This window comes from Astatotilapia calliptera, chromosome 1 (genome assembly GCF_900246225.1).
Source record: "Astatotilapia calliptera chromosome 1, fAstCal1.2, whole genome shotgun sequence".
Lineage (NCBI taxonomy): Eukaryota > Metazoa > Chordata > Actinopteri > Cichliformes > Cichlidae > Astatotilapia > Astatotilapia calliptera.
This window is the reverse complement of record NC_039302.1, coordinates 19521286-19539649: the sequence shown is the minus strand read 5'-3', so window position 1 is coordinate 19539649 and position 18364 is coordinate 19521286. Positions and strand designations below refer to the sequence as shown.

The window sequence follows — 18364 nt, the reverse complement described above, 5'->3', positions numbered from 1 at the left end:
AACCAGCCACTGAGAATAAAACCAACCAATGAGTCCTCCTCCTGTCCTTACTTCTTTTGCAGCACCTCCAGATAGACCTCCAAGTAATACCAGGGCGAGGGAAGCCCAGCTGAGTTTAAAGGCATTAAAAGTAATGTGATAACATGGAGGCAATGAGCTGCTTTCACTAAACAACAGCACCTTGTCCCAGGGTGCAAGCCTGTTGTTGATTTTATTGCCAGTGAATGTTAAGCGATGGTGAGTGTTCTTTAATTGTGGCCATAAATCAGTCAACCAGGCACAAAAAGGGCTGCAGAAGAGAGCCCGACAGTGAGAGAAGGAAAAGCCGTCTATACTGGACTCAGAGCCCACCTGAGGCTCAAAGCCATCCTGGACATTTAGTGGCCTTGATAAAAACAGTTTTCATCACAATCAAACCCCTCCTTCGTTCATAAAACATGTGCAGATGACCTCCTGCCAGAGTCCTCGCCACATCCTGCATCTTTGTCCCTGAATCTGACAAAAATGAAGGTCTACGTCTCCCCACAAGTAGGTGTCACCATGGAAACAACCGTTATTCAGTGCTCTCAACAATAGCCGTTAAATGAAAGGAGCTGTCTGATGGAATTAAAGAGTAGGCTTAGTCCCTCTTTCCATGCAAGGTACTCACAGCATCGGCAAACCACACAAAGCAAATGTGTAGCTGATAGCCTAACCTACTTTTTACCAAGCACATCAGTATCGCTTTTTCTTTTCATCCTGCTTGTGTGGCAGCGTGAGGCGAGGAAATGTTTTGTGAGATGATCACTGGAATATATGAGTAGGATCAGAAGAAGCTAGATGACAAAAGAAACAGATTAATGCTGATTCGAGATTTGAATCATTCAGTAATTAATCGTTTATTTAATTACAATAAACCCCAGAGACATTTTCACTTAAATGATGAGATTTATTTACCTAACTGCAAGACAAAGAGCATAAACTACAGGAACAGAGGTTTGTGCAAATGCAGGCTTGCATATTAGCATATCATAAAATCCAAAGGAATGACTGTACAGCACAGCGTAACAATAAAAGTATGCATGCAATAAATCCCTTTTTTCCCTTTAAAGAAATCAAATATTTACTAATGATGCATGGGATCCTTGTTGGCCACGGGGCCGGCAGTTACACCAGGTTCATATTACAGTTATGGACTCTAAACCCTACTCTGCTGAGCAGGGGAAAGATAGAGAGAAAGAGAGAGAGTGCATGGGAAATTTCCGATACAACGAGGAGGTGTAAAACCTATGACTTGTTAATTTTGTCTGACAATAGTGCAAGAATAGATAAGGGAGAATAAGTAGCTCAGTGAATTCCTCACAGCTTTTTTTTTTTCCAATCTGCAGAGCAAGATGGGTACATGCACTGCGGTCTTACTGCTTTAGTTAACTCTTGATTGCACCATTATGGTGCAGTAGATAAATTCTCATTAGAATAAGAATGCCGTTTATTTTATTTTAAAAAAAAAATCGAATTAAGTTTGTTGAGCCTTGATGATGCCTGGGTTCAGGGCAGTTCTTGCAAACAAGCGCACAATTATTATTTCAGCATTCCATATTTGAATCATTGTAGTTAAAAGGAAATGGAAACAGAATAGGATCTTTAATTGATTTGAGTAAAGATTTCGAAGATTTGTTTGCGGAAAATCTGGTGAAGCATAGAAGACCCATCCATCACTGCTGTACAACCATCAAACACCCCTTGTAATTTAGATAAGCCATGAAGCATTGTTGATGATAAAAGCAAACTAAAGTTGCTTATAAGGGATAACGTTTAGCCTGAATTCTGTGGTTAATTACTGATCATTTTTAAAATCCCATCCCATGCAAATGTTAAAGGTATAAGGGAATGAACCATTTGAGCCGGAGCAGCTCATAACCTGAGGCAGAGTCGCGTAGAGTGAGATACTGTAAGTTACAGGGGACAAAAAGCGTATTGCCACGTTAAGGCACAAATCACAGAATGAACATGGATGTCTTCTAGTTATTAATAAGGGAGCTGGTTTGCCCTCAAGGAACAGAAATACTAGTTGATATCTGCACTTCCTGCCATATTTCATTAGAATAAGTGGCAGCTAAAGGATTATGATAAAGTACAAAGCTTGCTTCATTGACAAAATCTCTTAAAAAATGCTTTTTGTTACAGTAATTATCCAAGAATGGCAACATTTTCTGTGCTGTAAATCGTTCACAGGAGAATAATAAGGACTGTATTAAGATGCATGAACAGCAAAACAATTATTCATCATGCAGGAAAGTCAAAACTTCTGAATAACCAGCCAAAATCTTCAGATGCTGATTATTCCAGCCGAGAATTTCCTCATTTTTGCATTTATTCCTACCCCGCTGTAAACTGGTAACATGGCTCTACGCTTCAGCTGTGAGACGCAATTCCCTCCGGGATTATTTACATTCGAGTAACCGAGTACGGCTCTGAATCAAGGCCTGCTGAATCAATAGGTCTCATCCTGTGATCCACAGTGACAGAAGAATCCTCAATAGCTGATCATCAAAGTTCAAAAAGCAGCTGACAGCAGAGGTAGCTGTGTTTAGGTGCTTTCATGGGAAGTCAATAATCTGTGTCTGGGGAAGGGTGGTTAAACTCTAGAGGACAAATCAAAGTCTGACTAGTATTTGTAGTTTGGAGTGGATATGTGCATGATGGAGTAGCTGTAAAGACTTAATTTGCTTCCTGTACATTTATTGGCAGTGACAGAGTGGTTTCTTTCCAAGTGCATTTGTCACCATTCAGAATCATTCACAGTGCAAATGCACCATTGTAGATAAATATACGAAGTACAGGGTCAAATAAAGAAGAGCCAAACCGTGTTAGAGTATAATTTGCACATTATCCAGCTTGACAGTCGTGGAGCGCTCATGTTATTTATTTTTACTGAAACTCACTACTGTATGATCACGTTTTTAAGCAATGGTCATCAGATGATTAATGAGGAATTTAACACTTTCTGTGGGGCTTAAACTTGTAATTATTAACACTGTCATTAAAGCAAACCTTGCATATGCAACTGAATACCAAAGGAGAACACAATACTAAGAAAAATATAGGATTTCTTTAGTCCAGGGAGAGATTTCATTCAAAACGTAAAAATCTTTTGAATGAGTGTTGATCAGTAAAAATGTAATGCTGAGGTGAAATCTGCATTCTTGGAAATAGTTACTTGATTAGGCAAAAGTTTTTGTTGTCAAGGTTATTTGTACACTTGAAAATTAATTAAATGCCAAGAGGACGCCTTTTGAAGGACTATCTGGTGCTGTTGACTTTTTGCACACTCGTTGAAAAATAATTGCCGGTAGCTTAAACACACAGTCTCTCTTTTCTTCTTTAGATTGCAATATCCACACAGGTATTCACAGAACAATAATAATATATATATATATTTTTAAAAAACAGCAACTTGTTTTTCTGCTGCAAAGCGTTTCAGTTTAGAGACTGTGCTTTAAGCACTGTAGCATTAGTAATAAGGGTAAAACATGACAGCTTTTTCTGACTGACACGGGTTACGGGCTACACTCTGAACAATATGAAGACAATCTGACAAAGCTCAGGCAGGATAAATAAAAATGAAGGTTACGTATTTTATATACTGAACATTGTGAAGCTCAATAGAACAGCAAAATCAAAGGTCTCCATCCAGTAAACGGGAAACCTTCAGGCAAGAGTTAGATGGAAGTGAAATAAAGAACAGTTTATCATGGATCGACGTTTTTCTTTTTTATTATTATGAAACGCTGAAGAAAATGGAAATTTGGTGACCAGTCATACTATTGTTTTAGATTTTGATCTATGTGATGTAAATGTAATGGATATATTAAGTTGTGCATAACAGCGCTAATGGTTCACTTGTGCTTTCATTTCTTGTCTTTCTCACCCATTAAATCTATCATCAAACATCAAGTAGAATTATATTTCATATAAAAGGCAGCACAAAAAAGGAACGGAAATATATCTATAAAAAGAAGTCACTGCAGAAAGTACAACCTGCATGGTTTAGAGATGACAACAAACAAAGATGGACAATTCAGAGGGAAAGGATTCACCCGACAAAAAGCATGACTTTCACAGCTTACATCGTAGCCACTAGACAAGAGACCAAAAATAGGGCGCAGTCATCGATTAGCTCTTTGAGAGTATGTTACTCGAGCTTTGCTCACGGATACCCGCAGAAAAGGCAGCGCCTTACAACCTTTCGCTACTACACAACCACCCAAACACATCTTCCGTTCCTGTCTTGCTCTGTCTTTTCGGCTCCCTGTTACAACTGAAAAAGCACACCAAGAGCTGAAGCTGTAGCAAATATTGCAGATTGCTGAAGTTATTATGTCGCTTGCAGTTTCACAGAAGTTCAAGATGAACAAGTCTGGCATGAGAGCGCTCAACAAAGATATTTCCATTGCTGCTGTTTTTTCATCAGGTTTTCTTGGAAAATGGTTCAGAGCTGTTATTTAGACGCTTATTTTACACAGGATACATACATTTGGCAACCTGTACAGTCCAACTGTCAATCACACATGGCACTAATTGTTTTTGTTTGCCAAGAAGTAGTAGTGCCAGTTCTTGCATTTGCAATGAGGGCTGCTCTTGATTTGTTGATTATGGTTGCTGCCTTTTGGAAGAAAAAAAAAAGCTTTTAAGCCTTAGCAACCGTTTTCATTTATTCCAATGTCAGGTCATGGGTTGTTTGGCCAATTCTGCAGACAGATTTTGATTTGCAGGGCAAATTGTTTATTTGTTATTAACTATTTTAAACCATCCACACGTCCATACTTAAGTTAAAACAATCAAATTGCGATGAAATCATCTGGTATAGTACCTCTCCAAAACAATATCTGAACACACTGTATGTATAAGGGGAAAAAGCTGAACTTCATGGGCAACAAAGAATATTAAGCCTGCCGCGATCAGTAGATCGTCACTAAGGGATTTGTCTGCATGCATAAAAATCATGGGGGGAAAAAATCCTCCAGGACTCCTGATGCTGAAACAGCTGGATGGTCGATTTGCACAGTCAGAGACGAGTGCTCAATCCGCACTGAGCGCAGAAATATAACCCACAATCTCTGTAGTACCGTCCTTGTGTAAACACTTTGCTTGTTTTGAAAAATGAAATACACGAGCGACAACACATTTAGAAGGTTTTTTTCTCCAGTTTATGTCCAAAGTGAGACAAGCATCCTTCTCAGTTTGCCAGACTGATGCTGTGGTCAAAGCTTGGTCGCGGGAACAGGGTGTGCAGTTATTCTGTTGGAGTGGTGGCAACTGGGCTGAGGATGGGAGTCGGTAAGTCCCTCATAGGACTCATAGGAGAGATGGCCTTGTGGCTGAAGTACTCTACTACTTGGCTGGGCACCTCTGCCAGAACACATTTGGCCAGGGCGGCAGGTGATGCCTGCAACAAAGTTAGAGAACAGCTGGAGTTGTTAAGACAATTGTTAAATATTGTTTTAATCTGTGATAAGGAACATAAAGGTTATAAGGTTTCTCATCTACATCTAGAGCCTCTGGTGGCAATAATGATGTTCTTTGTTTCAGACAAATTTTTAAAAGTACGTCAGAGTAAGACCTCTATTAGATGGCACCTGCTGTGTGCATTACTCTGTACAAAGTCTGTTCTGTCTCACTCCCAGGAGTTACATCAACCAAAATAATAAGTCCTGCAGTGTTTGTTTTACTGTATTGCCACTGATTTATTCGTGTTTTTCTTACTATTAAGGGGCAATCTACAGTTGCACAGTAGCATAAAGTTATACATATACATTACAGGAACATAAATGTGGCAACATATCTTATAATTCATTTTCAACTTAAGTGACTTGCATGAACTGATAGTTTCAGACTGAAACACTAACCTAATATGCAGTAAGTAAATAAAAATGAATCTGATTCATCAGAAGTGGCCAGAACAGCTTTAGGTCTTCTTGCATTGACTGTCCGAATCTCTGTAATTCCAGCAAAGCAATGAACAACATTACTTTGAAATGTGTTCACTGATATGGCGTTTTGATGGTTGTGGCTGAATTGGCTGATGTGTACTATCAGATGAATGCAGAGTCAGGAAAAGATTTTATTTAGTTTATGCATTAACTCGTTATTCCGTGTATTCTGTGCATATTTTCAGAAAATAGGGAGACATGAACAAGGATCTATAACAGACGGTGCAATTATACATCGGAAAAATTACTAATTGGATGTAACAACATTAAGAAACCGTTCTCGTGTGTGCACATTTCTGGATTTCCTCCAGTCCATGATGGCCATCTGTAGCAGTTGAAAAACCAGCAAAAGCTGCCTGTTTATTCTTTTAAATGACAAGGGCTTAATAAAATTATAATAATTATTATTTTTGAGAGCATCCCATGCTAAGCAGTCACACAGAGCAGGATTGAAAGGAATCCTGAACAAGTCAACAAAAGCAGACAGATGGAGAGAAGGACTGACCGTTTTGAAGTCTCTGAAGGGCACAAACTGCACAATGTCTCTGAGGACCGGCTCGCCCTTCGGTGAGCGTAGGACTCCATCGTCTCCATCCAAAATTTGCATGTCTGTGAAGTCGGCATTGCCCACACCAACAATGATTATGGAGAGAGGCTGGTAGGAGGCTCGTACAATGGCTTCACGTGTGTCTGCCATGTCAGTCACTACACCATCCGTGAGGATGAGCAGGATGTGGTATCGCTGGAAGAAGATAAAACCTTTCACTGTGAATTAATCCATGCTAACGTTAACCCATTTCAACCGCAACATGTGGTTCTAAGCTCAGTGTGCGCTGTCATCTGAAGGAGGCCTTTCATGCTGTTCTGGATCATTTTACAGCCTCTGCTGAGTAGAAAAGATTATGTGTTTGTGTCAGTTAGTCAAAAATGTTACATAGAAAACAACAGAGTCCAAAACAAATAAAAAAAAAAAAAAGAGCATAAGATAAAGAACAACTAGATCACAAGCAGAGACACCACATGTGTGTCCGTGTGCGCAAAATTAATTTCAAGTGTGTAATTACTTGAGCAGCATGGACCCAGGATATTAACATGGAACAATGTACTGTAAACACTTCGGATTGGTCCAATGAGTCGAAGTTTGTTTGCTGTTACTGTTCAAAAAGCAGACTGACATTTAGGAATAAATTATAATGAAGGTCAGTGCAATCACAGTATGTGTAATAGTTCAGAACACAATGTCTGTGCAGGCGGTGGATCAAAATCCTGAGTCTTTACTCTCAGCATTAGGAAACATGAGCAGCAAGTAACTCTATTAGACACACTTTAACTGCTGTACAAAAAAGGAAATGATATCAAAATATGTTGAATGAAATATTGTCAATACAGCTCTGTATGATTTAAAAAGTACTACTTGTTTTATAATGGGCTCCTACTTCTTTTGGACCAAAGGAAATTACTACTATTAGCAATGTTGTCTTGAGGAATTTCACTGGGAGGCAAAAAGAAACCCCGGGAAAAACAAAAAGGCCGTATAAAATAAAGAACCAAATATTTCTGAGGAAAAAGAAAAAAAGAGTAAAAATGTGCACTCACAGAAGCATCTTTAATGTTGCCGTCACCTGCCGCCACCTTGGCTAGCCTGTTAATGATCGGAGCAACGTTGGTAGGGCCGTACAACTGGATCTTAGGAAGGCAGTTCTGGTATGCCTCAACCACTCCTTGGATCTCTGATCAAAGCAAGAGCGGATTGAAGAAAACATCATCACAGGTACCTACACCTGTCAGTTAACAAGTCCAGGCTGAAGTGTACAGTCAGATGACTCATTTGCTGAATACTAACAAACTTGGCCTGAATTATTTTTGTTGTTGTTTTTCACAATTTGAAGACGGACACTTTAGGTTTCAACCAATCAGTTATGAAATCCATGAATATTATCACATTAAAACACTAACTTTTAAGTAAGTACAAAATTACAGAGAGACAGAAATGGTTGCACCTAATTAGTTTGTGTTATTTTACCGGTGGTGTAGATGCTGTTTCTACTACTGTCAGTGGAGGTAAACAAAGCCCTTCAACCTACCTTCACATTCATCATCCTCTGGGTTGAAATTAATGGCAAAGTCATGGGACACCTGTGAGTGGGGAACGAGAGGAGAAAGTGTGAAAGGCTTCCAATTTAGGATTTGGTGAAGAAATCGAACCTTTTTTTACTTCCATGTTTTGTTTTTTACTGCAATTCTGTTAAAAAATGTTAGGTGAATACAAACGTTTGATCTAAATAGAATCAAAAAGAGCAGTTGACCAAAACTGAAGACAAGTTTTCTGTGTGCTCATGTTATTCCAGTAAAAATTACAGTTTTTCAAATGGACCAACTGGCTGACTGGACTGGACTGGACTGGGAAACACACATTTGGCTTAGAAAATTACAAGATAACGAACTGATTGAAACTAAGCAGTTAAATACCCGGGACGACAATGATGATGATAAGAAACAGGTGAGTACATGGCTGAACTAAATCTAACTAATGACACAGGAAGTGAAACAAAACATAATGCACACAGTAAAACAGGAAACACATGGAAAAGTCATATAAGGTAAACACAAGACAGCAGGATAATAAGACACAGGGTAAATATAATAGTGACTCACATCGCGTGGTTGTCCAACAAGAGGATTAGGTTTTGGTTTTTTTTTTTAACTAATCAAGGGGAAATACTGCATTTCCTAAGATTAGTCAAAGGCAAACTAGATCAGATCAGGTGGTAAACAGACAACAACATCAAGAGTTGTGATTAAAATGTTCATCAAATATTGCCGAAATTTGACACGTATTGTTTTTTTAACGAGGCTTGCGTATGTCCCATAATGGTGCAGTCTATCTATGCTATTTGTATACATATCCCGAACCAATTATTCGTCATACTATACAGTAATGAGCATAAAGCATGTATTACGTGCTTAATATCTGTTTTTTTTTAAACAGGCTTTGCACCCACTCTTCTTTTAAATGTTTTTTTCCCTGCAATCCAAATGTCAGATACATTTTGTTTATCTCAAAGCTGTTTAATTGGCAAAAATAAAATCCCCCTCTCAATCCATCCTCTCACAAGAAACTGTTTTTTTTTTCCCACAGGCACCAACTGTCAGCCAGATCAGTGACAACTGACTCTTCTCCAGCTGGCTACTTTTTTTTAACGTCACTTTTGTAAATCACGTCTATAACGTGATTTACAGCCTGAAGTGAGTCACAGTGTAGAGTGTTTAACAACAGACTTTCTCACATGACGCAGCAGTACAACACCCAAGTGTAACATTAATGACATTATAATGTCTAATAATGCTATTAACAGCCGTCTCCCTTTTAAATGGTCCATTTGTGTGCTTCTGATTGTGCCTCTGGTTCACATATAGCTTTCAGAGACACTTAGATGGAACAGAGCATTTTTAGGCACTGGTAATATTATTAGTTTCATTTGAGCTATTCCAACTGTTGTATGACAGTCAGACATTAATATTACAATCTTAAAGAAACTGTAGTGTTCGTAACATTGTTTTTGTTCCTTTGATCGTATAAAATACTGCACTAGTTGTTGTGAATGTGCCTCTGTGGTCAGGAGATTATTTGCATGAATATGTGCCACACTCACTCCTGAGCAGTTTGCATTCAGCAGGTGGCTCTAATGGCAGTCACAATCAAGCTAAAAATCAAGGATACTTTCCGGCCACCTGGGAAGCACATAAGAGGTCACTTGGAAGAAAACAACTGGCCCAAGACCAGATGCAAATGAAGATCGTGGTTGTTTGAAAGGCAAACCAAGGAGACGTACGTGCAAAAACAATCCTAATTTCATTATTGACTAAACCTTTGGAAGTTTTTTTTCTTCTGTATTTAAGATTTAAATAACACACATTTAATCACGAGTATCAGCAGTTACAGCCAAGAAAGGCTTCATAGTAAAATGAAAAAGGTCAAAGATTTTGCAATGAAATGTGTAGAAATAATACAACTCAACTACTTGTTACTTGTTTTGTATTATTTGTGCTGTGTTAGAAAAAATTATTTATTCTTTTTTTATTCATTAATTCCCACAGCTCATACTGTATGTGATAAATCTTTAGCATTAAATTAACATCTTTAATACTTATGCATAATGCATAATAAATGGTACCGCGGTCAGAAGAGCCCTCGCACTTCTGGCACCTAGTACAGTCCCTAACCTATGAGTCCACAGATGCACTTTATGATTTATCGAATAGCTTAATTTAGAATCACCTGCGCCACCAGCGACAATAGATCAACAGGACACGGTTTAAATAAAATTGGCTCCTGTGAGGAAATCACTGCTATGGCAAATTCAGAAATTAATAGTTTGCATTATTGAGCTGCAAAGCTGAGCATGATTGAAATGATAATTATGAGTGTTTCCTACTGAAGAATAGCACATTACAATCTTACATTAAACACAGGCCCTTCTGGTCTGATAGACTATGTGAGGATCTTGTTTCGTCCGTGTGTGTCCGTGTGTGTGTGTGTGTGTGTGTGTGCTCACTGTTCACATGACAGACATCTCCCAGGGGCTCTATTCAGAATCACCGAGGGCTTTCGGTTCCCAAAGTCTAATTTGCTTAAACAAATGCTCTCACACTCATGAATTCTTATGTAAATTGAGCATCAACACTCTGGGGCTTCTGTGTCATTGTAACGTGATATTTTCTCGAGACAAGTGGATATTTTAAGACGAGGGGCTTATGAATAAAAATACCCTCGGTAATTAGTTTTAAATGTGAAATTTTGAATGACAAATTGTGTCCTGGAACAGGTCATGAAAATTGGCTCACGTAACGTCAAATCCCAGATTAGTGGAAAATACCTGGTTTCGGTAAGAGCACACTTCTATACAGCACACATCATTATCACTGGAAGAAGCACAGTGTTTAGAACAGAGGAGTAAAAAGGGAGAACAGAGATGCACACAAAAAATACTCACCTCATAATTCGGAGGGATTCTGGCGCCGAACCCCAAAGCTGAAAATCGCTTGTCACTGAAACGATAAGCAAATTAATCAGTTACAAATTAAAGCAACTGCATTTTAATCTGTGGTTGCCTTTTGATTGCAATCTGGAAAATATTGATGGCTTATCCATCTGTTTGTATTTCTGAGGGCATACCTCATGCTTGTTTGCATTTTAGAACGTGTTAAAAGCTTGAATTACAATTTGAAATCTGTCCCACAGTCAGTGCAGACAGCATTTGCACCTGTTCACAGAGCTTCTAACGATTTTTAGCCTCTTCATTTTTCACTGTACCATTTAGATGGGAAGATATTACTTCAAAAGTCTGTTAAGCTGGATTCGCTGCCTCCAGTCAGAGGCCAGGGTGCACAGTTTGTATGAATAACAAGATAGTACACTCCAGATAAAGTGTATTATATTTGCCCACTACAATTTTATTTGCGTGTCTGAATTCTAAGTATGGATATCCTTTATGAAATGAAAAAGCAACGTCCTGTTCAGCTTTAAAGTAAACTTGAACCTGACCCTGAACCCCACACCTTCTCAGCTGTAGACAGCAAGTGTTTGCAGCACACTAATGGGATTCAGTGCCTGTAACTCCACTGCACAGCAATGCTGGAAAGTTACTCACAGTTACACAGTACCTGTGTGGAATATCTTCCTCTAGCATTCACTCAGACATTCAAACATGAAATGCACAACAAATGCACACTACCTACAATACAAGACATGATTTTTATATCTTCATGACATATCTTACAGCTCAGCTTTGTTCTCGTTGTCCTGTTTCCATTTTTGCTCTTTTGATTTGATCTGTTTTGAAAGCCATGGGTTTAACCAGGCGGGATAGGAGCAAAAGACACATTTGGGTTGCATTATGGAAACTGAAGGATATTGTTTTGGTCACTCACTTTCTGTTACACCCCATTAGAGCATCCTGTTCATTAGCTTTATTGAAAAAAAAACTACTGTATATGCAGTATACAAATACATACAGTAATGCCTGTAAAGTAATCTAATGTATTCCGGCAAACAAAAAGTATTTACAGTAATATTTTGGGAATTTCTGGGCATTTAGAGTAAGCACTGGAGCTGTCACGACTTGTTTTCAGTCACATCAGGGACTCTTTGCCTACAGACAGCTTTGTTCTGTTATCAGGACATTTATCGATTTCATGCCTTCATCACTGACAAGCCAACCCAGCTCCGTGCAATCGCAAACAACATCTTCAGCTCTTGGTTTGGGGTTGAACAAACATTTTGAGATCATGTCTTTTATTCATTTATTCAGGACATGGTGTGGGTGCCTCAGAGGGTGGCCAGCAAACTGCACAGTGTTAGGAAGTTGTGTTATTTGGTGCATGGACAAGTGTTGATTGGAGAGCTGTTTATCCACTTATAGTGGCTAATGTGGCTTTGAGGCAGCTTTTCAGAGCTATCAGAAGTGTTCGATTAACTCTGGTGTTTGTGGACTTACATAAACACTGGCACAGAGATGATTTTCACACTTTCAGAGGGAGCAATAACTCTTAACTGCCTGATAACTATTGAAAGAACTAACTTCGGCTTGACAAGTTTTAGTTGTACTGCAATTAGTAATAGCTGTACCAGGATTGTTATTTTACTACCACAGAAATGACTGGTTATAAGGGCCTGAGCAGTAACAGTGGGAAGGCCCCATTGTATTTGCGCCATTTGTTATTATTTATGAAGTAATGAAGCCTAAAAGTACTCAAAATTAGCACATGTGTAAAGTCTGGTGAAAAGTTACATATTTTATGGTTTCAAAATAGTTTTGCTCTATAGCGCCACCTAACACATCTTTAATGAAGTACTACCAAGACATAGTTCGAGCTACTTGAATGAAGTTTGTTACACACGAGTGGGGTCCACTCATGGAAACCCAACAGGAAGTCCACCAGGCCTTATACTTTTTTGAACTTTTGACTTTGTCCAAACAACTTCCTCTTTGGCCAGTTTAAACTTCAGATGTTGCCTATATTAAAGTGTGGCGCTTTTGATTGTTGTTGAAGGGCATGTTGGTGAATTCCAATAATTTGCCATGAAATTTTGATTGTACTATTCCTCTCAGGCTGATTGCATTCACCTTAAAACCAATGTGGTGATGCATGCCATGGTGCCATGCCTATTCTGCATGAAAGAGGAAATTGTTGTTGAAGTGCTTGGCAAGCTTGAAAAGTCAAGAAATTTGCCCCACTTCTCAAGCCTAATGACAGCTTTCTTGTTTTTTTTTGGGGGGGGGGGGGGGCTCTGATCACTGAATATGGTAAAACGGCTCCACAGCACCACCTACAACATTTCAAAAAATCATCCCCTGCACTGCATTTCATCTATCTGTCTGAAATTTGGCAGCCTCGTGCAGTGTCCTGAGATCTCTTGGAACCATAACCAAAATCCAACAGGAACTCAGCCATTTTGGATTTAAAGTGTAATTTCAGTGCAATTTATTTATTTATTTATTTTGCCATTTTCAGGCCTTTTACATTAAAAAACTCCTGCTAAAGATATTTTCAGACATGATCTTTGGTGAGTCCAATCTAAAGACCTTAGTAACATTAAATTGCAAAGCTTTTGAATTTTCGTAAAAGATCATGTCTGTTGTGACCAGAGATGGGCAGTAGCGCGTTACTTGTAACACGTTACTGTAATCTGATTACTTTTTAAAGTAACGAGTAAAGTACGTGCGTGTGCTACGATGTAATGGGAAATTCACCGAGAAACGCGTAGATTCTTTCACTGACCGCTGCACACCTGCACCAGGGCAAACCTCCGCCTACCCCACTCCTGCTTTACAGGTGAAAATAGAGCAAAAGGACCGCTAGTCTTTGACTTTATTTATTTTCTGCTGTGTTTCACTTGCATCTATTTGAAAGAGTGAGTGTAAACACAAAAAATATTTTATTTTATGTGCTGGAATGTGCAGAAAATAGGTTTAAATGTTAAACAAATTTCTTCCAGTCAGAGAATGTTGCATATAATAAAATTTTTACTTGATGCATAAAGTTAAAAGATTAAAACTGATAAAACAAGTTTTTAAAAAAAAGAGACTTTTCCATTTGATTACATTTTGTATGATGGATTATGCAGAAAAAGCAGAATTGGGCTGAAAGATCTATTGCTTTATTACCTATTCAGGTTGTAAATCGTGTTTTTAAAAAGTAACTAAGTAACTAAGTAATTAATTACTTTTGAAAATAAGTAATCAGTAAAGTAATGGGATTACTTTTGGGGGGAAGTAATCAGTAATTAGTTACTGATTACTTTTTTCAAGTAACTTGACCAACACTGGTTGTGACTCGCCAAATGTATTCGCCACAGGAAACACCAGAAACTCAGTTGTACATTGTCCAGTCTCTTCCAAACTTGACGTTTGATGGGACTCTGGAGACATCTATGTGCCTATATTACGCTGCACTTATGGCGCTGCCTAGTGGCAACAGGAAATACGCGGTGTGTGATAACTGGCAGTTCCACGCATGATATACATAAAATAGTTAATGGGTATTATGCATCTCCAAGGTACTCATTATTGTTGTTGTTACAATCTAAGGACTTTGCCATAATCTGGGACTATAATAAATTATCAGCTTGTAGTTTCAAGGCATCACTGATTATGGCTCACAAGGCAAACAGGTGCCCGTGTAACATTAATGTATTCTTATTTTTGAATACGTGTTCCAGCTAATGCGCTAAAATACTCCAGTAACAGTGCTCCACTGACATTTATAGACTTCCTGTTCAATAGATTGGGCAAGTGATACCACAGTATGAAAGCAGCTCTAATATCCCCTTCAACAATTAAATGTTTTCAACTGAAGTTAAATCCATTTTCATCGAGGAAAAAAAAACAGCCTTCCTTTCCAACTGAATACAGGCTTTACTCCCACGATTTTGACCTTTCAAACACATCGAGGCATTCTGTATCAATGCAAGATAATAGGAAAGAAAAAATGTTTTGGGTTTTGTATTGGTTTTTACCAGCTTTGCCAGTGTAAAGAAAGAGCTTTAATGAAAATATTTTAATGTGGAAGCAGTTATTCAAGCTGAGCCAATTTTGCTTTGGCGTGTATTTTGTTCCTGTTATTGTTTACATAGAAAACTGATTATCCTGGCCCCGGGACTGTTGTGATAACACAGCAAATACATTTCATGAAACTTATTAAATATGATATGACATAGGATCGGCCCAGACGAGAGAACAGAGGAGACTGGCCACAAGTCATTTTCATCATATGAATTTTGCCCAAAGTCCACGGAGGTCACAGTTTTCTCCTCTTCATCAGCACACGTGAGGAGCCACAGGGCGATGTGCCCGGTGTAATAGCCCTCTCAGCAAGGTAAACGAGCCTCTACCCACACAGACAAAAGCTAGTCACTCCAGCTCTGTAATGCACTCCTCTGCACGGACTCTAAAATCCCACATCACCTATATTCACTAAAGGCTAAAAGGTTTGCTTGCCCACATTTTACACCTCAATAACAATTCCAAGGGAAGGGCTGCCTACACTTGCAGCCGCTGTTGGCCCAGAGACATGTTTCCATGTATGATGCTGGTGTGCATCAGTGTAAACATGGATGCAATAAAGCCACAAAGATGAACTGAAAATTCACAGGCAGGATTTCAGTGTCTCCGGCGCTATCGCTTGCATGCTATAATTAGCCAGACAGTGCTCCTGATATTCAATAGGAGGATCTGCATAAATCAGGAGTTGGGGTGTTAATCCTCATCTGGCTTACTTTTGACAGATGAGAGGGTCTTTCTCCAAAACAGATAATATCACAAATTATTTTTCATTAATTAGCAAATACCTGCAAGTATCCTAAAGATATTTTTTTACACATCGATACTGTAATATTTGTGCTCTGTTGGCCAATCATTAAAAATACATGTGACTGAAGTCAAACATTATAACTACAGTACATCAGCCAGTATTTACAGTAAGAGGAATCCTCAGAGGAAAACAGGCTTCATGCTGCACCACCTCTGTCTTTACATCAGATTCTACACCATGCTGTTATTTCTCCAGCCATAATGCCTCCCACTTCTTTTTGAAGTGCCTGCTATCCTGGTGTCAGCCCCTATCTCAGCATGTGTTCGTCTGTATCAGGGTAATGAGCCTGTGCGAGCTAAGAAGGAGGACCAATCGCTGCAACAGATGCTGAGAAGAAACTGTATCAGTCAGCTATCCACAGGAGAAGCAGCCACATGCAGCTTCCTATGAGAGCAAAGAAACTATGACAGACATGTAAAACAGCACGACAGCAAGAAGCGCCACATACTCGCAGGTAGAGTTAGGCTACTACCTGTGACACGCAAGACTAAAAATATTTAGCAGCTACGCGGCAGGAAATGAAAGTTACATAAGAATGATTATGATTTGATCAACATGGCAGGAACAACATAGCACTGTATAGAAAATAATGAAATAACAGAAGGTACACACGGAGATGTCTTTAGTTTTTCGTTTTTTTGATAAAAGTTTTCTTGGCTGCACATCCATGATGACAATCTCCTGTTCCATAACATCTTAAAATGTGAACTTGCTGCCATGTTCCAGAAACCAGTCTGAGCTAATCTGAGCTTTGTGACATTGTGTTTTATCCTCAGAAGATGGGTACACTGTGGTCATAAAGAGATGGACATGGTCAGCTATAGTACTCGGGTGGTGCTCAGTTGGGACTAAGAGGCCCAAAGTGTGCTGAGAAAATATCCCCCAAACCATTACACCCCCACCAGGAGCTTGAAATGTTGGCACAAGGCAGGATGGGTCCATGCTTTCATGTTGTTTACATCAAATTCTGACTCTGCCATCTGAATGTTGCATTAAAAATAGAGACTCGTCAGACCAGGCAACATTTCTCCAGTCTTCTATTATCCAATTTTGTGCAAATTGTAGCCTCAGTTTCCTGTTCTTTGAGACACGAGTGGTACCTGGTGTCCTGTTTGAAGGGTTCCTGTTGCATTCCTATCAGCTGGAAGCACTCTGGCTATTCATCAATAAAGCATTTTCACCCAGAGAACTGCCCTTGACTGGATATTTTGGACCATTCAAATTCCAATAAATCAGTATTTTCTTAAATACTCAACAGCAACAAACATGCCAGGTTTAGAGTCACTTCCTCACTTCCCACTTCCCCATTTTAATGTTTGGTTAGAATTTCAGCAGCTTGTCTTGACCACATCTATATACTTGAATGAGGTGCTACCATGTGATTGGCTAATTAGATATTCGCATTGCCAGAACAAGTGTGCCTAAACTGGGTGCCAGTTTAGTTTACAGGGTGCTCAGGCTAAATCCAATGGCCCGGGTTCAACTCTAACCCAAACACTTTAGTCTCACTTCATTTTATTTATTTTTCAATCTACGACGCCTGAATGGATTCGAAAGAAATCCCCATATTTGATAATTACTCTCTGTCCATCAAAATCTGATGTCTGCAAGATTTAAATGCCGGTGGCTGACAGGGTGAAAAAGGTCAGAATGTCACCTATCTCGCACACAGGCAGAGGGAAGAAAACTAATGTTTACTTTGAAATTGCCTGATGTAAAATGACCATAAAGGAGTACATCCACAAAACTGCATAAGTGTCCTTGACTGCTGCCACCAAGACCCATCTTCAAGCCCCAGATTAGCCTCATGCATAAATAATGCCAGCAGAGGCAAAAATTTACTTGCTCTAGTTTTTCCAGGTACAAACAGTTTTCTCATCTATAAGAAGATTAAAATGTATTTACTATCGTGAACGACGGTGTTTAAGCTGCAAGTTACCGCTGACTTTTTTCTTAAAACTGCAACCCGTCTGTTAGAGAAAATTAAAAGTGCCAAATTCATTTCAATGAAGGAATAAATGCGAGGGAAAGGAGCCGGTGGTCAATAGCTCGGTTCCCATAGTGTCACAAAAAACTGGCGAGCAAAGCTATAATGACCTGCAGGGTTCTCTGCCCTTCTGTTTCAACACTGCACTGTTTCCATTACAGTCCTAATGCTGTGGATCAGATGGAGTGGCTCCTTTCACTGGCAGAGATTCCACTGAAATGGCATGTGAGGAGCACTCTGCAGCTCTGCTTCACAACAGGAGACAGTGACAGTCCCTGTAGGCCACAAAAAGCCTTTTCTGAGAAACAAAAGATTGACAAACCTGTCATAGTCTTGACAGATCTCCCCCACAGCTATCAGAGCCTTTAGGTACTCGTTGGGCTGGTAAGGGTTGATGTAGTGCAAGGAGCAGCTGTTCCTGGGGTCTCCATTGGAGGCTGTGAAGTCAATGGCAACCTGGTGGGAAGAGAAAGAAATTGCAAAGTGTGCAACATGAACAGTTCATCAGAATCAGTTAAGCTTTTCTTTTGGC

At 39.2% G+C, this 18364-nt stretch overlaps 1 protein-coding gene across 4 annotated transcripts in view; it reads right to left on the bottom strand.

Moving 5' to 3' along the window:
* Nucleotides 1-907: 907 nt before the first annotated feature.
* The window catches only part of cpne7 (copine VII), a 36262-nt gene continuing 18805 nt past the window's right edge, over nt 908-18364 (bottom strand). For all 4 annotated transcript variants that reach the window (XM_026168318.1, XM_026168310.1, XM_026168299.1 and 1 more), the window contains 6 exons: nt 18155-18288; nt 10967-11021; nt 8057-8108; nt 7569-7702; nt 6478-6714; nt 908-5428 (listed from right to left, as the gene is read on the bottom strand). In XM_026168318.1, the coding sequence (XP_026024103.1) occupies nt 5276-5428; nt 6478-6714; nt 7569-7702; nt 8057-8108; nt 10967-11021; nt 18155-18288 (765 nt within the window). In that variant the 3' untranslated portion in view covers nt 908-5275. The remainder of the gene's footprint in view (nt 5429-6477; nt 6715-7568; nt 7703-8056; nt 8109-10966; nt 11022-18154; nt 18289-18364) is intronic.